Here is a 24,717-nt window from a genome sequence, read left to right as displayed (position 1 = left end):
GAGCATGCATGCCCTTTTCAGCACTGCCCAGCTCCACATTCATCTAGTCACACACATCCACACCTGGTAGCTGGCCAGCACAGTACGGCCTTCTATGGTTGGCAGCTTTTAAGGAGCAATTTCAAGTGAAGTGCTTTGCTCAAGGGCACCTCGACAATGGCTGCTGAGGGAGGAGAGATTTTCTTTTTCACTCTTTAAACTTTTGTATAAAGGATACAAAATTTTGTCAGCTTCCACACTAAAAATCACTGGGAAAAACTGACCCAGTTTCGGTCTATATAACACCGACGTAATACTACAATAGCTTAAAGGGTAAATTATGGTCTGACATTATGGAAAGGATCCCTACAGAGAGAGACGTTTTTGTTAAAGAGTAAGATACTCTTTGTTTAACCAGAAAGTCTCGCTCAAGGAATAGCCTCGCTCTGAAATCTTGCAAGAAGTGAGTTGTTGCAGGAAGACGATGGTGGAAACGTGACTCAGAGTTCTTCTTATTATTTAACAAAAACGTCTGTCTCTGCAGGGATCTTTTCATAATGTTGTCAGACACTTAGAATATGTGAATAATAATAACTGGCAAAAACAAGCACTTTTCGTGGACGTGCTTTGACGTGCACAGTTGCACGCAAGAACTACGTTGCAGCCATTGCAGCACGTTCGTGGCCGCCAGCAGAGGAAATCTACAGGATCAATTCCAAAACCTTCGGTAACTATTAGTTATTTAGACCCCAAATTTGGTAAAAAAAAATAGGGCCCAGGTTTAAACATACTATAATTACTGGTTGTTTTGGCCCATTGTTAGAGATTTCTTTTATATTAATGTTGGGTTATTTCTCCAAACTAAAATATTGTTATTTTGACTCAGTGTCAGACACAATAAGCGTGTTGTGTGTGTTGCCTTAAAACTGTCAAATCTATCGTCTACAAAACAATGTGCATATGACATTCAAAACTGCATGGGGTACACGTATTAACGTGTTATTCTAAAGAGTTAGATTACAAATAGATTATTTATGATGCCATTTTGTGCCAGTTGCTAAATATTGTATTAATAGACTACCAGGAGATTTTTGACCAGCGATAACAGCGTGTGAGTCAGTAACTCCACAGAAGATCAATCGTGGAGGGTGGACCACATTAATATTCTGTTTGGCTACCCAGCACCATGGTGTTCATGGACAGAGGAGGGCCAACAATTGATTAGCAATTAAGACCCTAGACTTTGACTTTAATGAGCAAGTGGGAAAGAATTCTCTGTGCCAGCCATTTGTCTAATTTCTCTGAGCAGCTGTTTCCAGGGGTCTTAGGATATGTATTACGGTGAAAGCAGTAAGAATATTCAGACATGATTTTTAATATATGAATAAACAAACAGGTGAAATTATCAATAAATTGCAGCAACTGTGGCTGCATGTTCGGTTTAGATTTTTCAGATGATGCTGTTTCTTCTCTTCACACAGCTGTACTGTGTAACACGGGTTGTTGTGGATATTTCTGTATTTCTGCTCGGATGGTCTTGGCATAGTTGAGACTGTGCCCTCTCACTGTGACACATAGGCTGTGGTGTCAGGTATGCGTGGGCTGGCCAGCTACTGTCAGCTACAGTAACACTCATCACAAACTCTGCATAAAGAGAAGAGAATATACACATACACTGACTCTGTGTAGGTGGGACTCCAGAGACAGGTGCTAAATAGATGGTAAAGAGCATCTAAATTAACTAACAGCTCTATATTGTTTGGATCTTTAACTATGTGCTCAGACTCTATATCAAGGCCAGCACAATTATTTTGGTAACACTACTTTGTGAAGAGAAAACGTCATTTAAGGAACACAGAGTCAGAGAAATGCAGAATCTTATTATAAACGTATAAAAGTTATGCATGAAATACATGAAAGACGCATTTATTTTTAATATTTACTGGCTAGTTAAATCTCTGAAACTTTCACACACACACACACACACACACAACACTCCGATTCAATTTATGATACATAAAGATAAGGGTGAAATTCAAATCTAGCAATCAATATCTCAGATTTCCCGAGCGGGTGGTCAGTCAAGACCCTCAGCAGACACAAAGTCTCCAGACAGCAGAGGGCTACAGAGCTGAAGCCTGCATATGGCATGCGCTTTGACGCTGATGAAATTATGGAGAGTGGCAGCAAACCCCAAGAGGAAGAGGGGTGCCTGGAGTCATGCATCTAAGTGCTGCTGGACAAACCCCATTTCCTCCCTCACTGCAGTCATCCCTTTATGACATTCACTATTCCTGACAGCGGCTGATCAAAATAACACTTATTTATTTATGCACGCTTCCAGGAATCACGTGAGCTAAAGAAGTCCCGGAAAAAAACAGACAAGACTAAAAGATCACCCAGGCATTGTGACATTGAGTTTCTGGGCAGTGTGTAATCATCTGAGAGCTGCATGCTGTAACTGAATAGTATTTGTTTCATATAATCTGTTGAATAGTTTGAAAAGAATGAGCATAGAAAGACAAGACATTGACTGGTGGGTATTGAATTGCACTATTAATCACTCAAACATTATTCAGTTGTTGACATTGGATATATTTAGATAGCCCAATATGAATATCTATGCTTCGACCTGCTTCTTTTGGACCTCCTTCCTTTTAGATAAACTGAATGTGAAAAGAGGTTATATTGACATAATATGTTATGTAATGTTATCTAATAATAATATTGGAAAGCGTCTTATTTGTGTTTCATCATTCTTGATGTACAATAAGAGAGTATTATAATCCAATAGGACGTTTTCCTTAAGAAGAGTTAAGTTTTGTCCTGCCATTCACTTGGAGAGAAAGAGACTTCAGGTACAGTAATCTTTAAAAGGTTTCTGAGTGATAAGTCATTAAAAGGTTTTACGCTGCATTCCTAATACATTGTTTGACAATACTGACAGGTGGCTATGCTTGACAATTTTCACATCAGCCACCCTTCACCACTGTCCACAGTGATAAGCTGCTTCTTCCCACACAGTCTAATGCTGGGAGCTGGAGGGATTATTATTTCTCATTAAACTGTAACTAGAAGGAGCTGACTCCATGGAGAAGGATACCAAGTGGGAGAGGTGGAGTGAGGCTTGGTTCAGTAATGAGTTAACCCCCCTCATAGCAGAATCTCAGTGGGTGTGTGGTGGTCAAGACAGTCACCATGGGGCTCGGACAAGATCACACACACAGCACAAGACCACCAAACAAACTTAATAATGCAGAGTTTGGTTCTGTATTGCTGTTCAAGCTGTCAATCTCCTGTGCAAGAAGCCATGTTTGTCTAATCCAACACGAGGGTTCTACACTCGAAGGCATATTAATGAGATTTTCACATCCCGTCTCCTCTTGAGGGAGGACAGCTACAGAACTACAAACAGTGAACATTTTTAAATTAACACGTAGAGTCTAAATCCTTTGATTTTCCTTTTTGCAGCATTTTGTTCTTCGGTGAATGACCATTAAAACTGTTGGAGAAAAAAAAAAGAGTTTAAAAAAAGACTTACCATCAAATCTTTTATGTCTGGACACAAAAGTAGTTCTCAAGTCATGACTCATTTCATCAACCAGATTCTCAAAGTCCTGTTTACTCTGTTGGCCAAATCTGTCCTCCATTTCCTGGGTGCAACACGTGTTTCCCTGAGGACATACACGAAGATGTTCACCTGCAAAATAGACAGCAAACAGGGTTTTTGTATCCACACCAAAAGATACACTGACAAATAATAAATGCAATATGAGAGAAGTAAATTAAATTAGACTATTTCCAATTGCACCACTTCAAGGTTCCACTTCAAGGTTAATTTACATTTTGACGTCAATACGAAATTTGTGATTCTTATATAAATAGTGGTGACAGTTATGCAAATTCACAGGAAATTCAGTAACACTAAAATCCAGAGCTCTCACTCCAGCAGGTTGTGTGTTTAAAATTACTCAGTGATTCAATACAACTTAAAACATAATCACTTGAGCTGATAACAGTATTTAACTTTTATGTTCTCCCATATAGTGTATCCCAGCAAAGGTCTGATTCAGCAGGAGTGCATTCAAATTGACCCGACCCATTAGTTACTGTTGCTATGCCTGTCAAGCTTTCCATTCTCACATGGTACATGTGCTGTTTACAATGATAAACGCGATTTTCTACTCAAAATTCTTAGTCTTTTTTTTAAACTGTGGGTCTTTGATTTTAGACAGAGGTAGACTTCTAATTTCTAGCTAGTGAACATTGATTTTGTCACCTGAAATTACAAAAAAAAGCTACAGCAGTCCTAGTTATTTGATAAGAAAAAATGTAAGATCAGACTATTTCCTCAACAGTAATGCCAGAGAATAGCGGTTTTGGGAGTATGGATTGTATGTTTGAACAGTAGACATCGGTAGAGCGCATGTGCAAGTCTGTACTGATCCTGCGCATTGGATGTGTGTGCTAAGGTAAATGTGTTTGTGTAAACGGGGCTTTTTCATGACTTGTAACCGCACATAATGTAGTTTGCAACTGATATACTAGCCCTTGGCCTTGGAAGTAACGCTGGGTTAGGTTACTACTGTAGGTAGCTGTTCCGTTGACCAATCAGTAGCCATACAGCAGCGTGACTGAGCTGTGAATGTGCGTACCTAACGACCAATCACTGATCCTGATTGTCCAGACAGTCAGTCAATTTTAGCTTGATATATAGGCCTATTTTTTTCATAACAGTTATGGGATGACGTCATGAATATGCAAATAAGTACTTCTCTCCATGAATAAATTTGGCAACACAGGTTTAAACCATTCACACTATTGTGTTGTTTTTGGTATAGACATACTAAGACTTCTTAAATAACCTGCAAAGTCAAAAACATGGTGCATGCAAAATGTTGTGGCCTTTCTTTAGAAACATGCTTGAGCTGGTAATGAAATAAAATTTGTGATGTCAAAGGTTGCTGTGTAGATGATTTCAATTTACTCGAATTAGGGAACTCAACCATTTCAAATATAAAACTAAAAGAAATGGGGGTTGAGAGTAAATGTACATAAACCACATGCTACTGAATTAGTTATTCCTATTCTACATAAACTTTGGTTTCTCAGAACTATAGCTCTCAAACCAATTGACATTTAAAGAGTCAATAACACCAAACACTTTAGGGACCATTGTCCCCACATGAAATGAGATATGCATTTTCACTGTTACTTCTCTCTGTACAAAATGGACTGAGTAAAACAATGGCTTTAACACAATTTTGTGTAGTGGAGCAATGGTTGTGTATCTCATTTGGTCTGGCAATTAGAATTATCATTGACAAGGGGTTATCAAAGTTAATCAGTGGGGAGAACAGATAACACATTCCTTTAAAATATTCTCAAACACATTACATAATTAATGACATTGGGGAAATACTGCAGTGAATCAAAAGTTAAAGATCTACATAATTCCAATTCTCTCTGAAAGAGGCACAGATAAAGTGGTAATGGCATTCGCTTCTTCATTTCACAGTCTAAAACATACATATTGATGATTAAAGTTTTGAGAATAACAAAACAACAGCCAATTCTGAATGCGATCAATTCCGAATGCTATTCAGTCCGCAAGTCAACCCTTGAGCGTGCTTTGTAAGAGCACGGTTGAGTCAGCAACAGGGATTCTCTTGCTCGTCATGATCAAAGCTGCTCGCGCTCACTCATTTTGAGAGTCAAATTAAGTAGCTACTAGCCTTGTTAGCTTCGTGTTCATTTATATTTCTAGCGTGATTTTCTGAACCAGCTGTTGGGTTTTCTTTTCCTGTTTTTATGAATCAGTCTAATTGACCATAATAATACATATTATTATGGGCTGTGTCAACACTCCGAATGACAGCATTTTTAGAATAGGCGTGGCACAAACCCGACTGATACCAGTATAAATAAACTAGGCGACGGAATTTGGCTGAACTTCAATTTACAGTGCAGATCCACACAACCACAATAATTGAAATTATAGGCTAAATGATAAAGGCATAGGCATAAAATCACATGTTGTTCTAAATGGTCATATGGTCTCCAATCGCTTCTAACAGAAGAGCAATGTATTCAAAAGCTGACCCTTTTCCTTGACTTTAAATTTGAAAAAGACCTGACCCTGACGTCCAGATGTGGGTGTATCCTGTTGCAGCTTGCTAGTCAAAAATGGCTGGTAAGCGACCTCCTGCTATCTCAAGTGCTCAGAAGCTGCCAAAACAGCTGGAGAAACTCGAGAGAGCAGACTCAGAAACGAGCATAAAATAAAAACCCAATATTAGTGTGGGAGGGTGAGCACAACAGGAAATGAAATGGAAATACAACCACTTGATAAAATGATCAAAACCAGCTATTGATAAAGAGTAATGATGGATTGTCACTGTGGACAGCTACTGAAATTGAATCCAGCTATGAACTGAACTGACTTCTACTGGTCTCAAGACAAATATGCCACCTCTAGGACTTACAGAAGCCCTTTACAGAGAGGATGTCATGTTATGTGCAATCTGCATGTGTGTTGGTGTTAGCTGTGGCACATTTCAACTAGACCCAAGGCTCACTTTACAACATTAGTGTGCCTCCAGTATCTGGACTGTGTCATGATATGACTTACTTGGATGACAATTTTCAACTGCATCCCCTGCACACGCATTATAATCTGATTTCTCTTCCCCACACAAAACACAATGAAACTAGATTTCAGTTTTCCCTCACAAGAAAATGTAGATCTATTGTGCATCGTGTACAATGAGCATGAGCTTCTAATCAGGCAAGCAGCTGTGAGCAGATGGCAGCTGTAACATTGTCCCTGCATGCAGCAATGGGTAAATTGCACAGTGGCAGAACAAGAAATGGATTTTACTTAGTGAGCACCATAATGAGAGAGCAACAATATGCTATGAGCTCAAGATCGTTTTGCACACTGGCGTCTAAAAATTGTGGCATGAGGTAACCTTTTAAAAACTCCAAGAATTCATGTAATATGTCACAAGCAAACTGTGGCCCAGCACGGCCATCTTTGCATCAGCCAGCCACCTTTCTACTAAAAAATACAGAAGAGCAAGAGATGAAAAAGTTCCAACACAAAAGGTGACACCAGCTTTCTGGGGACCAAGCATGTCAGAAAATAACTTGATCCACAATAATATCATAAAATTCCTACATGTAAATGTGCACCTCCATAATTCTTGAATTATCTTGATAACATACTGCAGACCAATAATGTCTATGAATGCTGCAAACTGCAACAAAAATATGAAAGTGGCTGCTTTTGACACATGAAGATGACATAAAATTGTCAATTCAATCACAGATTAAAGTGTGAAAAATATGTGTGTTTAATAAGGCCAGCGTCCATTATGACATTTCGTTGGTGTGACTGAGCTCACAATGGAAGTCCTATGTAATGAGGCTTGAGTGCACAATGAATGCAGCTATGAATGCTGAATTTCTGCGTTCATTTAGAAAATGAACAAGTCTTGCAGACCAAAGCAGAGCAAGTAACACATGCAGCACGGTGACTACAGTGTGTGACAAAGTAATATAAGTAATAAGAAATACTGAAGGTCCACTTTCAACCGCATCTCACAGTCATCATCAGCGAATGGAAGTAGCGTGAAAAGTCGGTCATGTGATAGCAAGTCATTTTGATGACGCCTGAGCCAGTTCCATTCACTGTGAGATGACTTTTAGATGTGGTTGAAAGCTCTGGAAAGTGGACCTTGAGATGAGGTTATTTTGTCACACATACAAACAAAAAAACAATACAGTTTTGTATTGTACTGTAATTTTATTTAGCAAGATATTCTCTTAATATATAAGACGACACAATTTATTTTTATTAAACCTAATATTGGCTGATAAAACATAATAGAAAAACTGTGTGCAATTCTGATGATTTCATTCAAATGATGTTCAGTAAGCATGCATGTGTGAGGGGTATTTGTGTGTGTGTGTGCGTGTGTGTGTGTGTGTTGCACAGTGTGGGCAGTGAGAGACACGGAAAGAATGCTTTAGTTGCTGGCTAACACAGGCTTGTTTAAAATAAATAAGTGCAGTTAATTTCTCTTTTCTCTCCATAAACTGAATATAAATCGTGTTACCTGTATAAACGACATGCAGCAAGGGAACATTTTTGTGTTCGCACGAAAGGCATAGAATGAAACAGAAGATGGTGTAAAAAGAAAAAAAGGCTCCATTCTGATAACACTTGTCTTATATACTTTCTACATCTTATGACATTTGACTTTTAAATTGGTTCATTGTTTCACCATGTGTGTTTGTTTTCCATCAAAAAGTGCTTATTTTATTTGTATGGAATTCGGATGTGTAATTAAAGCTGGGGTAGGTAGTTTCCTGGAAAAGAATGGCAGAATTTGTTCTACAGCTCGCCCATCAGACGAGCATGGACACATCCATGCGCTTCATACGCAACACAAGCTTGATCTTGACTACAGTCAACCGGTTGCTTCTTACATAGCTATAAACTTTTCCTGCTGTATTTTCCACCATTGTATCAGATTATCACCTTCTGAATGGCCGTGCACACACATCTGCATTCATAGAGGTAGGGTTAACAGCCAATAGAAACACCCTCTCTCTGAAACGACCTGTGATTGGCCGAAATCTCCCGTCACGGGCTAGGTGCCTGGAACAGAGTCATGAGGAGGTGCAGAAGTCTAGTTTCCTCTCAGCCCACTTGAATTACAATATACTGACAGCTTATCATGTAGTTTTTGCCCAATGATGCCAAAATAAAACTGCCTGAAGTGTTTCATCATTTTCACTAAGGGAGTTGGTTTATAAAAAAGTACCATTAATGCTTTATTTCATTTTCCAATAAGATGGGTGTTGCTAAGCTTGTCAAAAGGGAATGGCAGTATTAATCAGTCAAATTAACATCCCAAACATTACAAATCCAAAGAAAGATTTGACTAAATTACAATTGTACCAAGTTTCAAAATAACTTCAATATATAAGTTATGTTACATATTTGTTTATTGCATTTTTGTGGTTCTGATAAACAAGAACACAGTGTGTGAAATTGGCAAAAATTAGAGTAGATACTGTCAAAAGAGACATTTATACCCAGTATAATGTAGGGTATGCACCGCCACAAAAAAAGGCTTTGATGTTAGAGGATAAATATGTCATTGGAGCATTCAGGTGGACTTCCCATTGCAGATGTTTTGTTGAATAAGGCCCATACCTCCATGAAGCTCACAATTCCAGCATCATAGCCACACTCTCTTAACACACTTCCGGCCTGCACTGACAGAAAAGCAGGTGAGATTTGTATTTCAAAAATAGTTATAAAATAGACATTCTGTTATTAACTGCATTAATATCACACACTGTCTACTAGCGAGTCCCTCTGTCTACACATTTTGAGTGCAGCCTTTTCATCAGGTACGTCAAGAGGAGAAAAAAAAATCCATCTTGACACCTCAAACCTACTGTGTACTGCAGCAGTCTCAACAGAGCTAAACATCATTTAAAAATAAGCCTGTCGTACATCAACATATGGGAAGGAGCTTTCCAGGGACTTCACCACTCAGCAAAGTGCCACGACCTTCCTTGCCAAGGTTAAAACACACAGATAATCTATCTACTGGAACACAGACCACACATTAGCAAGAGAGAGGATGGAGTGTGGACCAGACTGTTCTTTTACAGCAAAGAAAACCCGATGCATCTTAAAGTTTGTTGAAGCATCGCATAAAGATTTTACAGAAACAAATACTGATATTACTTTGGTGATATTTTACATTTTTGCTGTGGTCCTACTAACTAAGTATTGCCTGCAGCAAAAGCCTGATATAGCATATTCCTTTTTGCCATAGACCTCCATTGTAAAGGAGAAATTACAAACCCATTAGTGAGCCACACTGTTGCACTGGTGATGTCTTCCTTTATTATAATGAACACTGACATTGTAGAAAAATTTGAGTCAATAGCAAAGCTCAATTCATGGAGCTTGAAATGAACCAATCAACCACTTTTGAGTCTTCAAAACACATATATTAAAATATTCCGCTCCACCTGCTGCAACTTGCTGCGTCCATTTACCGTTTGGGAGAAGTTTATATCTCTTTGCCATGCATGAACACGCATGTGTGCAACCAACTGGAACATCCCAGCAAGCAACAAGGAATCACCGTTTCCCCTGGTAACCACCAGGACACCGTAGATTCAATTACGCCTTTGCACCCAACTGGGAAACATTGGCATCACCTAGCAACCACTCAGATTCTCTCTGTCTCTCGCTTTGATGAGCTTAATACCGCAGCCCTGAGGACTGACTTTTGTTACCTCCACCCGGTGCACGTTCAGTGTGTTTTGACCGGGGTGTCCCAAAGTCTCCGTCTTATAAAGCGAACCTACAATCACGAACAAACGTCTTGACCTGCATCTTAGCTTGTTGGACGGGAAAAAGTGCGCTGCTAACGTAATTTTGTAGCCTAACGTTAGATAGCTTATTAGCTAGCTGGTCACCTGCAACACATTGAACAGCAACAGTCACTTTGGTCCATATAGACACTTGTGTGGTCCTTACTCAAAAATACCACTGCTAACAACACAGCCCATGACTTGTAAACTACAGCGAAAGCTTGTTTACTTTGGTCGGACTGTCTCAAGATCCCCTAACGGTGTTTGGCAGGAGCTAAGGCTGCTGTCAATCAGACACCGACACGCCCCTCCAGCCAGCTGATACAAAAAGAGCATTTCTGATATTCCCTTCAAAAGACTTATTTTTCTTCCCTTTAATGATAAAAACCATTAACAATACATCAAAGAGCAACATGTTGCCATTATTTTTGACTGCAAAACGCGGATGGCATTGTGGTGTTCCAACAGCGTTGTCTGTGTGGCACCCCTTGAAGACAACAGACTGACAACACTGTAGGAACAGGTTTAATTTTATAATTAATTTAGTTTGATATCAATGAGTCATTTATATATGGTTGTTTTTCACTGTTTCTTCATGGATACTGTGTCTACAGCAAAATCAGGTGCACAGATGAATTAGGCAAAGAAGCTTTTTTTGTGAATCTTGCCATTGGTTTGCCTATAAAAGCAGAGTAGTGTTTACAGTGGTTCTTAAATATCTTTCATGTATGTGACTTTGGGGTGGTTTTTATGATGGATCTATGTTGCTCTTCATACTCTTTCTATGTATCACGCTTGGTAAGAGTCTGAAGTGAGGTGTCCCAGGTGTATGCCGGCACATTTTGACCTCCTCTGCACACTTTGACATCTGGGGAGGTACCACCCCCTAGTTGCACTTCTCCTGTTTATGTACCAAATATGGTGTCACTAGATGTCTTTTATTGGGCACTCCCTTTGCCTCTCTGCCAGTCTGGGAATGTGAGGGTTTGTGGAAACACTTCCGAAAACAAAAGTCCTCTTTAGGTAAATGCCTTGTCTCTTTATGAATTGGGTCTGCAATGAGCCAAATCTTATGCTGATGGGGATTTTGTTTGTCTTTTTGCTGTTTTCCACTTGAAGCTGTCTGTGATCCTGAGCAAGCCATACTTTAGCAGCTGAGGGGGAATTATTTCCAACTAATAGCCTTTTATCAAAGCTGGCCTTTGGCGAGTAATTCAGAGAATTTAGAGGACTGTGAGGGTGAAAAAAAATAGACTTGTCCCAGTCTAACCTCATTGTGCTAACCCATTCCCTGTCCTTTATTTGTCCAGGGCTAACATGAGGACACATAAGTTCAGTTTGCATCAAGCCACGGCACCAGATCATGTTTAACATGCATGCAGAGCAGCAGATCCTACTTACATTAACATATTAATAACAAACCAAGAGGCAGATTCAATACATACTAATGTTATGTCACTAGTGTTAACCATGCACCAACACTGTGAGAAATGAGTTTTAATGAGAGAGGTTTATGCATGCATTCAGCAATTTATCAACACCAAGCTGTCCTCATATGTCGCAATTACTTCATGTCACTCCCATGTCTGTAATCAAATGGAGTGTCAGTCAAATCAGCTAGCTTATTATCACTGCTAATGAAGCACTGCAAATATATTTAAATTCTTATTACCTTCTTCCTGCTGAGATGTGCTCACATTTTATAATACCACTTATTAGTAGGATTTCAGCATTGATTTTATTTTTATGGACTGCTAATATGAATAGGATTTCCATTGCATTGGTAACTCTTTCTCCGTCCTTTACCAGTTAAGTAGTTTTCACATGTGAAGCTTCTCGATGTTCGCCTGCTGGCAGCAAGCTGATGGAATTTGTTTATGTAATAATCCTACATAATAGTCTCTGTCTCTGTTTTAGATATGCTCACTGCTGCTTATATGTTTTATGTTCATTTACTTATTCATTTGTAGGAGCCAGTGATGTTATCCATGCATCTGTTGTCCTTGTTAACTGTTCAGAACATTCAATGAACACCTCCACCGGTGCCTTTCAAAACCCCTCTGTTTTGGTAATTGCTCGAGTCACACCTGAGAAAGAGCTGCCTGATTCGGTATTAATACCCAAACAGGTTTTCCCTGCTCCCCCATTCCCCATCCACAGCAATGAGTGGTGTAGCAAAAATTACCATTTCCGAACAACATATATTAAAAACGTAGTTAAAGCCCCATTTAGTTGTCTTCTTTCAGATCTCGCAGCCTTGCACCTAAGCCCCCCTCTAAGAGTGAGCCTTTAAAAAAAAAAAAAAGTTACAAAACTCAACTTATGCAAGTATTTCCACTTATCAGAAAAGTTTACAACATCATTAAACATAAATGCTGTTTGGTTCCCATGATAATTCTTGCAGAAGCGCACAGGTAAAGCAGCTGAAATGTGAAAAAAATGTAGAAGGGAGGATTCAAAGTCCCTTTCAGTAAAATTATAACATGACTTTAGAAATACTTAATGGCCTGTAATATGCTCTGTCAAGCGTAATCTTCTATATGAAGACATAATGGCATATTTTACAATCTCAATTTATGAGTCAGCTTGGAGAATGAAGTGTCCGAGTTCCTGCTCGCATACCAGCAAAGGTAGGCCAACTCTCAGAAGTATTCATCAGTGTACCTGGCCAAAGAGACTCACAGCATATGTGCTCTGCCATCTGCTGTGTCCCCTGGTTCCTCCCTGACAAACTTTTTTTTTTTTTAATGGATTCACACTTGAAGCCACCCTCAGTCCTAATGAGATCAACATTCCTAGTGTCAGTGCAGTTTCTTCTTCCTTGTCGTATCACTTCATCATCAAAAGGCAATTGCAAAGTCATTTGAATTTTGGCAGTTTTTTTAAATATAGTCTTACACAATTTTTCAATTCCTTCTTATTTTAGGTACATTTTTTGTCAACAAAAACTTTGGTACTTCTTAGCCTCATTTTAGCAATCAATAAATTAGCCAAAAAACTTGCTATCATTTGAGTTGGGGGTTAGTCATAGCTTGTCTCCTTACACAACAACACACTCACTCTTTCCAGAATATAAGTAAAGTATCTGCCCATTTTGTCCTACCAAACCCTTTTGTTGCCATTATGTATCTTATCTGCCATCACGATAACCAAGCTTTGAAAATGTTTTCCTGCTTCATTGCTGTTCCAGGTGATACAGACATGACAACTGATTGTAATTTTTTTCCACATGTCATTTGTATTACTCAATCTTCTTGATGATTTGGGATTTGTCCACCTTATTTCCAATTTTGGTACATTTTGCTTTGCTCACTGTGGCCTGAAATGGCTCCGTTGACATTTGCTTAGGTTAGTCTAACCCAGGGGTTCTCAACCTTTTTGACCTCTGGGCCCAATTTTCCCAGTACAAAGTGGCCCGGGGCCCATTTAAATATTAACACTTTCATTTCAATTGATCCGAGTCTTGGTTTGATTTGTATTCAATAAATAAAACTAAAACCTTGTAAAATAAATGATATGACACACTGTGATCATCTCAAAGACATTTCTCCGTTCACAAAGCCGAACTTAATAAAGTCAGGGTTGTACTTGCGCAAAACCTTCGCCTTTGAGGAGGGGGTGGCATCACTTTCATCTTCATTTTTTCGTTTTAAAAACTTTTCCATACCGTCAGCCAAAAGTTTGCAGCTGGCTTCTTCTGCTGCTGCTTAGTGGAGCGTGTTCAACAACTGAATGACACCTCACTGTCACCAAGTGGTGGGAAGCTGCATTGCGGTCCCGCGGGCCTCGCGGCCCACAGGCGCAGAACTGAAAGTTTTTCGCGGCCCAGTAGATGGCGCTCGTGGCCCACCCTTGGGCCGCGGCCCCATGGTTGAGAATGACTGGTCTAACCCAAGCTGTCCAAGCCTAACCAAGGCTAATCCAGTCCCCCTCATTGCCAGATAGGCAACTGGACAGACCTTCAACCAGTCAGAGCAGCGCACAACATATTGCACTCATTTCAAATCCAAAATGCAGTGCTGCTCATTTCCGTTATCACATAGGCAGCTTCTATACAACTTCTCCTATTCAGCTTCTATTGTAGCTGATAGCCTCAAGAGATTCTCAGTGGATGTTTTGTCTGACTAGAGCCACAATGCATGATTGAATCAATAGCATGAAAACAAACACAAAGCAGCACACACCTTTTTAAACACTATTGCAGATTGGAAGGAAATTAATGATGCTGGTGTCTCCAGACATATGCATCGACAGACTATGGGTGTGTGAACAAATGCATGACCAAATTAATTAGTCTACCTGCAAGGAAGTAAGTGAGTGGTATACTGTATGAATAAATTAATATGCAAGTTATTTTCTGGCTTCATGAGCATCACATCTAGAAATGATCTCATTATATCTGACCCTAAATAGACTAAGAGCCCCCACTTGTTTCACCTCCTTGTTGAAAATAAATCAAGAGGTTAGCTAGAGGTTGCAGTAAATCGCTATTCAATCCAACACTCATCATATTCCCTCAATGTCATTTGCTTTCAGACACCCAAGGCATTGTTTGAATGTAGTAGACACTCACCGTTTCTGTTTCACCCCTCTATAGTACACTGAAAAATGCCCTCTGACTGATGGATAATCAGACTTTGACAAGAAAACTACATGTAGAAACGAGATCATATCCTCAGGAAGTACAGTACGTGAGAATGAAATCCAATGTATATGAACATCAGCATGGATCTATAAGTCTGTGTATTTCATACAGTCTTTCCTCTCCACTTTTAATAATGTCTCTAGAGGATTTTGTGTACAGAATAGCCAAGTTTTTCACTCAAGTTAGAACTTGCATCAGTCAAAATTGAATGACATTATTCCTGTCACATTTTGGGTCATGTCAGAAGTCATAATGAAAGGCATGTTCGTGTTTTAAATAACTGGGGGATGCTGATACAGAGGAGTATATGTCCTTGGGTGAATGAGGACAGGTTCAAGAGGAAATGAATTCTCACTGACATAAAACAGTCTACAATAAAAGCAGCACAGTACAATGGTATGATGGTGTTCTTCATCCTCGGGAGAGTCAGCGTGAAGGGAAAGAGGACGGGAATAAAGATGTTGGAACAGTTTCATACTCCCAGCAAATGTCAGTCTTTTTTGAATATGTCAAGATTTTCCACTGTAACATGCCATGTGCACAGCTGTGTATTGACTCAACGGTATGGTGTTTCATATTGAAATATTTTTAAATGTACAATAAAAAAAAAGAGAGGAGAGAAATATAAATGCATAACTGCCGTCACTCGCTGCAGAAGAAACATCTTTTTTTAAGAGGCTTTGAAGAAGTTGTTTAAGAGAAATAGGTTTTCTAGACAACATATTTTATATATAAAGTTGATCTTTCCCCAAACTAGGCTTCACTGTGACATTTGAACACAAAGCAGTCCCTGAAGCTGCAACTGATACCTACTCCTTCGGGTTCAGAGACGACAAGTTAAAAGTGATTGAATTACGCTTGAGCTGAACATGTTATTAGATTAACCATCTACTGAAAATGAATTGGTAACTATTTTGATATTTAAATCAAAAAGTTAAAATGCCAAACATTTCTCTGCCTCCAGCTTGTCAAATGTGAGGATTTGCTCTCTTTTTTTTGTCATATTTGTCATTCAGTTTTGGACTGTTTGTCAGATGAAACAAACATTTGAATATGTCACCTTGGCCAAACAATTAATTGAGAAAATAACCAGCAGATTAATTGATAATAAAATGTGTAAAAAAAGTATGTTATGACATCAAGGGTAATAGCTGTGGAATATTCATGCACCAAAAGCTGCGCCAATATCATTACAGCTAAGATTAATGTATGGATTTCCTAACACCATGTGGAGCACATTCAGGGATGACGAGCACAGCATAATCACCGTATGTGGCACTATGTCTGTCTTTGATATTTATCGAGGGGTATGTAATAAAAAAAGCCCAGTGGAGGCATGAGAAGGGCGGCGTGGTTATTTGATCCATGTGGGCAGCACGCCTAGAAGCCCCTGAGAATGAGACGAGAGCAGGCAAGCCACTCTCTCCTGCGTCAACTTGCTAAGTGGAGCATGGCAGAGGACTGCGCTACAGGTAGCAGCTGGTGGCTGTTAAGAGACCTGCAGGGCTTTGAGACCTGCACTGATCATTACCTTTCACTCAGCATTTACAGCTTAGTTTACCGACACTGGTCGTTACTAGCCCTGATACCTTGTTACAGTCTCCTCTAGCGGACTGCTTAACTGAGAGGGAGAGGACACAACTCAACTGCACAACACACAGCTCCCCACGGCGGCTTGCTGAAACACACCACACTGAACCGTCCTCGGGATCAGTGTAAAGGCAAACATCCTCTCCAGTTGCACATCATGTCTAGTCAGACGTTGTCAACAAGACAGGAGTGGCAGACGTGTGGCTAAAGATAGATCCAACGACAGCTACCAGGCATTTGAGGGGGGCTTTGTTTCACGATGGCTTGGTTTTGACAGTCAGATGAGGTGTCGGGGAAAAGTACCAGCTATACGTCCCAGCCAAAAGCCAAAATTTGATCCTCGTGTCAGCGAAGATACGCACATTGATCCTGAGGACTGTTTTCTGAAAGTCAGTGATGATCCGTGGACGGCTTGAAAAGAGACCATGAAATTTTGTCAACTACTGCAAAATGTGTAAACAATTCTAATAAATAAATAAATAAATAAAAAAAATCAGGCAGACAGTAGAGGTAGTCAGATATCAAGTAAGAGATATGTGCCAAAAAAGTCTGAATAGTAACGCCAGTCATCTGATAATCTTACACATACAGAACATAACTCTGGTGGCACTTTATGATTTGGGATTTGCTGGTGAGAAAAAAATATTACAGTGAATCTCACAATTTATTCAATGTAACACTTCTCAACTACCCCCCACTTCAATATGAGGAAATGAATAAATCCATTTTGAGCTTGGTTGTATGTGAACAGAATGATGTCCACTGCATCAACTGTATTTGGTTGAAATAATTTTTTTTTATTATTGGGACAATAATAAGATTGAAGTTGAATGCTTCAATTTTTGTAACAAATCAGATATGTAGAATGCAGTATGTGTAGTCTATACTGGTCAAAAGTTTTTGTTTTTTAAAGAAAGGAAAAAAAAAATAGGATCAGTGACTAGTGGAAATGTGTTTATGCCAGCTTCTTAAATGGGGAATGAAAAAGCTCTTTCTCAGTGGCTCCAGGTTACAATTTAATTGGACAGCTGTTGACAGGAACTAATAGATCAAAATAACATCTATTCAATCTCTTGTCGACAGCAGGAGCACTCATTCTTTCACATTTCAAATGATTCTTAAACCATTAAAACAGCCATTGCCATGTCGTCTCAGGAGAATCACTTCAATCCATTTCCTTGTTTTTCACAGTCGATTTATCTCAAATGAGTTTGACAAACATTAATTCTTCATGGCTGCCTTTGCAACATCATTCCTTCAGTTACCTATATGACAACAGCTGCTTATCAACGGTATAAAGAAGGCACGTCAGGCTTAAAGTATTTGGTCAAGCTTCAATAATGCGGTGTCTCTTTCATGTGTTTTTGTTTCCATTCTTAATGTATTCAGGAACGATACTAAAGAAGCAAGCTATATTGAAACAAATGAAATTCCACTGAAAATATTTGAATAATGATTTCCTTATTCACATAATATGCACTGTCAATTAGCAAAAAAACAGCATGGTTAATAACTGCCCAACTGCAACTAAAACCCCCTCTGGTTTTAAAATGTGTCGGATGTATTAACATTTCAGCAGCCAGGGTTATGGGCAACAGGAAGTTGGGCGTAAACCCAGCTGAAGGCCACAGACAGAATAAACAGAAAGCTTGGGACAGACAGGATTAGGGTTTTAGAAATATTATCCAGACACTACTTTTGGTGTTTTAAAAAAAAACAGTAACCCTGAAGACATGAGTTTCCCTCCTTTTCTAAAGAAACCCAAACACATCAAAATTCACATCTGAAGATATCTGCCTTTTGGGGGCCAAAACAGAAATGTTGCTGCATAGACTGCAGGTTCCAGACTGACACGATAAAATAACTTGGCGTTTGAACTGTTGGTCAGACAAAATGAGCTAACTGCATTATGAAGGTGATAGTGCTTCCACTTCAATAATGAATTTAACAATTCAAATGGCCTGACAGTGACAGACTGTGAAAACTGGCTGACGAGGAGGAACAGAGGAACAGATACTACACGTACAAAAAAATTAAGAATGAAAAAAATGGAAGAAAACGTGCATTACCAACAGTTTATTAAATACAGCTGTTCCCATCATGTCTGTAAAGAAGTGTCAATATAATGAAGTCCAGTATAATCCAGCCTCAAGATCACACATCTCTGACATAAGGTCTAGCATTAGCTTCACAATGAGACACAATCTGACAACTTGGTTTCAAATTTCTCAATAACATTAAATAAGTTAAAGTTAGGGGGGAAAAAAAACATTTTTAGTTTTAGTAATTATTTATAGTTTAACACTCAAAAACACCTACTTGTTAATCTGCTTCACCAGGACTGTGTGGGTGTGGTTTGAGCAAAGAAAGGGCAAAACTACAAATGCAGAAATCTCACATGTGGATTAAAGAAAACTCTTCAAACATGTAGGACCCCGCAGCTGATAGTAAGAAACTGACTGAGGAAATAAGTTTTCAGGACCTTTAATGCACAACTATTGTGTTGGATAGCATTACTCCACTCTATACTCCACACAATATCATACACAACTTTATTTAGTGGTAAAGCTAATTGCATCTCACCAATTCAAAGTGAACCACAAAAGTAAAAAAATATATATAAATAAAAATGTGTCCTTCATAGACCCTATCAAGCATTCCCCTCCATAAGCTTTTTGATATGCTTTGAGTGTTGTGTTGTTCTGCTTCCAATGCTGAAACCTTAAAACACTTGTAAGACACAATGCTTCCTACAGCTCTCAGAGGGAACACCCGCAGAGAGAGCCCATCATGAGGCCATTTTGGCATTCATGAGCATGATTGATGACGCTGAGATGGAGGCAGCGTTTGAGAAATCCCCTCTGCAGTGGGAAGAAATGATGATTGTTTGGATTCTTGTCCCCTGAGAGTGCCCCCCCATGCCTCTCAGTAGGACACATTCACATTACATTATAAAGCAGAATGCAGCGTCAAATGCTAGCAGTACCAAGTACAAACTCAAACAATAACCACAGATCCCAAAGTCCAATTAACTGCAATTTTATCACAAATATTTTGATGTTTGTAGATCATAAAGCCAGCAAAAGATGTGATCCCTCTCAGGACTTCACTCCCAGATCTATCTCCACCTGTGTGACTGACAGGAAGGTCACAATAATCTGACAATAAATCACAGCAATGCTGGCGTATGCTGCGGGGGCTAACAAAGTCACCTGGCCATTGCCTCTGCAGGCACTCCCATTTAGCCCTTTTTAATCTTCTCCATCCCATTACATGACAGTAGAGAACCTGTGCACATTACACGCTTCAGCAGAGATCATTTGCCTCGTTGTGCAGGCGGCCAAGTATCACATAAAATATCAGCACCGTTATTTCTGTCCCATCTCCATCTCCTGGCTGGGAGTAAACAGAGCCGGACGTCAAATGATAGCACAGAATATGACATGCTAAGAAGTTCCATTGAATCCAGCAGTCTGCTGTATGACTCACTTTCCATATCTTCCCATCTTGTCTCAGACGTTGGGTAATCCACTGAGAGGAAACAGATGCGAGCAGGGGCAAGACTGTGTGCAGGTCTGATCTTTAACCAGAGCAAAGTGGATTCAGGAGGCTAAAATTTAATGAATTTAACAGTTGAATTAAATAGATATAAGTGAAATCTGCTGTGGAGAGGGAGATGCTCCGGGCGTTTTTTTAAAAGCGTGAACACTCAAAAGACTTTTAGAGAAATCCGCAAGTTCATGCTCCTGCGGTTTAAAATGCCTTCACCACGTAGCTGTTGACAGCCTCCAGCCTGGCCTGCTCAGCAGCCAGAAGCGTCACCTGAGTCTTGTGGAATTACTGTACCAACTGAGCCTTTAGGCTTTGGATCATAACAACATTTCTGTCAATAACACTGACTCCACTGATGTCATTCCACCTGACCTGGTTCCTTCTGTTTGACCAAACACAACAGCAAAAAAAGCTGTGATTCTAAGCTTTTCATTTTTAGCTCCATGAAAAAAAAAAAACCACATACTGTAGCAGTGTTTGAGCATTCAACCCACTAACACCAACAAGTGGAGCTGTGCACAATACTCCTGCAAAAATACACTGCTCTTATTTCTCTTTCTATTTGTAATGGTTGTAATGAGTGCCTCATTTGGCCAAAAAACATACAGTATGATCAGAATGTGAAAGGCAACAACCAATTTGCATAAAAAACTGTAAAATCTGAAAAAGCCAAATAGCTGTTAATGAAAAAAACAGTATTCATTAACATAGATGTGATTAAGAATGTAACAGTAGTCTAATAGGATTAACTTTAAACAGATGTAAGTAAACATTTTGGCATATATGTAACTTGATAAGATACATCTAGAGTTTTCTGTCTTATTTGATGTCGAACATGATCTCTTATGGCATCTTACATCAAAAGCAGCGAGGGCACACACACACATGTGCGCCTGTCACCGCAATTTGATGTTGAAGGCTCTGCGTATCAGATAATGAGAGATTTCAAGAAACCAAACAGCAAAGAGGAGTAATTTAGAACGCATGTACAGTATGTCAAAGCATTGTAAGCATCATTTGAAGGGGTGGACCAGTCAAATCACCAGTGAGTGAACAGAGTGTGATGGCAGCTGTAAGGCTGGCAGAAACAATAAGCTGTACAGGAAGCTCCGAGAGCCGCTCTTCCCACATGGACCAGCTAATCTACAAGTACTCCGGAGTAATGTCATCACTGAAGATGCTGAAGATGATGAAGGGGTTAAGATGGATGCTCTTAACCCCTTCAGTGCCACCTCCGAAAGAGCCAACATTACAAACCTGCTACATGAAAATAATGACGATATAGGCTACACAAATTTACTGTTTATGTTGTGTACTAAACAGTGAAACGCCCAAATCCCAAACAATTATACCATAATGCATTATTATCTTTATGTCCTTCATAGACCCTTTCACTATTAATAGTAATTCTACTTTGTTTGTGTACTTAAGAGCACTTTAATTAGCGATACTACTTACTTAAATGATAAGTCAAATGTACTAAACCCTAAACCCAAGCAACTACTCTATTTTCATTTGACTCAATGGAAATCGTACACAAAGTGAAGTACAATCAATGAGGTGAAATTTCACATCAGCTCAAAATTATATTAATCTTTTCATCATACGGTGTTATTCCCATCACTGTGTGAATTTGCTGAGGTGTTGATAATGTGTTGTCTCTCCAGCAGACATGTAAGGTTATGACTCATTCAAAGACTGGATCACAAGACATTTATTCGGGGTGACATTATTTGGAGATGAGAGAGATTGAATTTTTCCCTCATTTGGGAGATTAGTTGTGATGTCAGGGGCAAGGGATCCAAAGGATTTAATCAGTTCGTTATTCAGCCCGTCTCTGAACAGGTGTGCCTGTTATCAAATATGCAGCCTTTTACTTGTGCCAGATTTCCTGCTTTATAGAGAGAATCATTGGCCCTGAAGCATAACAATGGCGACCTGGAGGAACAACTCAGCAGGGGTAATATGAAAAAACCCCCACCTATTATTCCTAATTCCTTTTCTTCAGATGCAAGCATATTTACATAATAACAACTTGTAAAATTATATAACGATACAAATTCTGTACAATTTAAGAATTTATTTACTGATATATTGTTTTGACACTTTACAGGAGTCATTTTTATTAAAATGGTCTGCTAAATCTGAACGCATTTATATCCACCTACAGCATGTATGTGTATTTTGAAAATTATATTTAAAAAAAACTTTAGTCCTGACAGCCTGTATGAAATCCAGCCAAACATTATTAAACCTGTATCATTTGCATGTATGATCCATGTTATACACTTTAGTGTCATAGGACCCACATATACATGGGCCTAAATGTGTCATTCATCTAATAAGGTATTTGTAATAATTGCTGCAAAGTGGGTAATGGATGAAATTATGCAGAGTGAGTTATGGACTGCTACTGAAGCACTGCAAAGAGCCAGCAGTTCCACTTCACCTTATCTCTTCATTTTCTCAGGACAAGAGTTAATCTGCAGGGTTGACCATTCATTATCTCTGCTTGGTTAGCACAGTCGGAGACCTCTGCAGACAGACCTTACCATGGCTGCCTGGGGGGACTCTTTTTCATATTCACTATTGATGCTGCTGGCTGATTGGGTACTGTTATTGCTGCATTAATATATAATCAGTAAACCAGCCCGCATAAACTGACGGCTGGGTGATCAAGCGTTTTAAATGAAGGGTTTTTTCCTGATAACAGCAGGCCTGTCCCCTCACTGAGGCAAGCTGGAGAATGCATGAGGCCGCTCACCCATTCAGGCCAATTAGGACTATGTTGGTGATTGAGTATATCCCGTGTGTGCGGTGGAAAACTTTGGTCACTTCAGACTCGCAGCAACTTAGTGAGTGACAGGTGGTTGAGGTGATTTGTGTGATGCATTCACGGGCTACCCCTGCAGCATTAAACCCCCTTCAAACACCTACAGTAAAAAGAGTGACTTTGCATCATAAATGCACTGAGATATTTGGAGATTTTTTACTTTTCCATCCTGATCTTAACATTTAATGCATGCCATGTTGATTCCCGAGGCTATTTATAATGCTCTCTTTGGCAGGTCGTGTGCCTAATTGACGGGTCGCGATCAGTCCAAACCTTACCTGGGATCTCCTGAAGAGGAACATGTGAGAAGCTGAAGCCTTTGCCGATACAAGCCTCCCTCACCTCGCTGCAATTCCGTGCCTTAAAATCTGCTCTTGCCGCAACAGACAGCACAGAAAAAGTGCAAATGATAGTCTCTAGTCTGAGCATGGTTCACTTCTGTGGAGATCCTTATTGTTTAAGGTTCTCTGCAGTCTCCCGTTTGCTGGTAAAACTCCCCCTGCAGTGGTTCCGCAGGTAGGCTACTTTCGTGGCTGGGCGTTTAATGGCTGCAACTCAACTATTAGTGTCTACAAACACATTTTCCAAAGCAGAACGGGTTTCTATCGCAACCGACAATGGTTAAAAGTCCCCCGGCGCCGCAGGAAAGAGGACCGCGAGTCTGGAGGTGCCACATGAATCCAGGCAGCGCGTTTCCCGGCGTCTTCACTCAACTTCGCTCAGCAGACGGAGCCGCCGCCGGTAGCTGGTGGTGTTGGAGTGGAAATGCTGTGTGGAGGGGAGCGCACTGTGCTCAGATCAGATATACTGGCAAGGCAAAGCGGGACACAAAATATGGAGTGGAATCCAGCCTCATCCATTGTAGTTGGGGGTGGGGGGTGGGGGTCGGCACCTACCAACAGAGATGCAGTGGAAATAAATAAATTAGAAAAAGGTGCATAGGTAGGAAGGTAGGTGAGTTATGGAGTATAATAAAAAACCGGTCAGGTTTTCAAAGAAGCAATTTTTGTGAATTTTTTATCAGCTTCAGTATATACAGCATAGGCCTACAGCTTTACAAGGACTATTACAGTGAATCTCCAAAATCTTACAGGAATATTTGGGAATATTAGTGATGTAATAAGAACACTACTTGTCACTGTAAATCAATATAGGTATATTTTATTTGTTATTGTTATGATATACAATCTGAGTGGGTTTTTTTTTCAAGAATATATTTGACTATATGTGAAATGGGGTTTATTCGCCTCCTATTTTCTGTTCTTAAACATGATTTGAAACACTTCAGCATCCTTTATTTGGTCTATACTGTGGTTTTGTTCCAGTGATGGGGATTTTACTGAATTCAGAAGATGTAAATGCTGACTGCTTTTTTTCCACATTCATCCGACACCAAAGCGGAACGAACACCAGTAGCACGGTATCAAACTGTATTAACTAGAGGATGTAAAGGATGTGATGAAGACCAGAAGGCAAGCTTTCATGGCTTTATTGATTTTGGAACAGTTTGATCTCAGGGTAGATCAACAGTGGATTAACATGGCTGCCATCACAGTGCAAAGGATTCCTATTGGTATGGGATGCTGCATTTTAAAAGGTACTTTAAAGTGACATTGGCTTGTTCCAGAGGGTGACACTGGAATATTTTGGATCAAATATCAGCCACAGGTGCAGGTTTATGGGGGAAATAGTGGGACAGGTTCTCCCTTTT

The 24,717-nt window shown here is 39.6% G+C and overlaps 1 protein-coding gene across 1 annotated transcript in view; it reads right to left on the bottom strand.

The window, feature by feature from the left end:
* Window positions 1-23,435, bottom strand: part of LOC139292279 (glypican-6-like) — a 74,931-nt gene extending 51,496 nt beyond the window's left edge. Inside the window, exons 1-2 of the mRNA XM_070914554.1 lie at window positions 23,285-23,435; window positions 3,521-3,679 (exon numbers count right to left, since the gene is read on the bottom strand). Of these exons, the coding sequence (XP_070770655.1) occupies window positions 3,521-3,679; window positions 23,285-23,435 (310 nt within the window). The remainder of the gene's footprint in view (window positions 1-3,520; window positions 3,680-23,284) is intronic.
* Window positions 23,436-24,717: the final 1,282 nt, after the last annotated feature.

Source organism: Enoplosus armatus, chromosome 11 (genome assembly GCF_043641665.1).
Source record: "Enoplosus armatus isolate fEnoArm2 chromosome 11, fEnoArm2.hap1, whole genome shotgun sequence".
Lineage (NCBI taxonomy): Eukaryota > Metazoa > Chordata > Actinopteri > Centrarchiformes > Enoplosidae > Enoplosus > Enoplosus armatus.
Note: the sequence above shows the minus strand (reverse complement) of the source record. Positions and strands in the feature narration are given on the sequence as shown.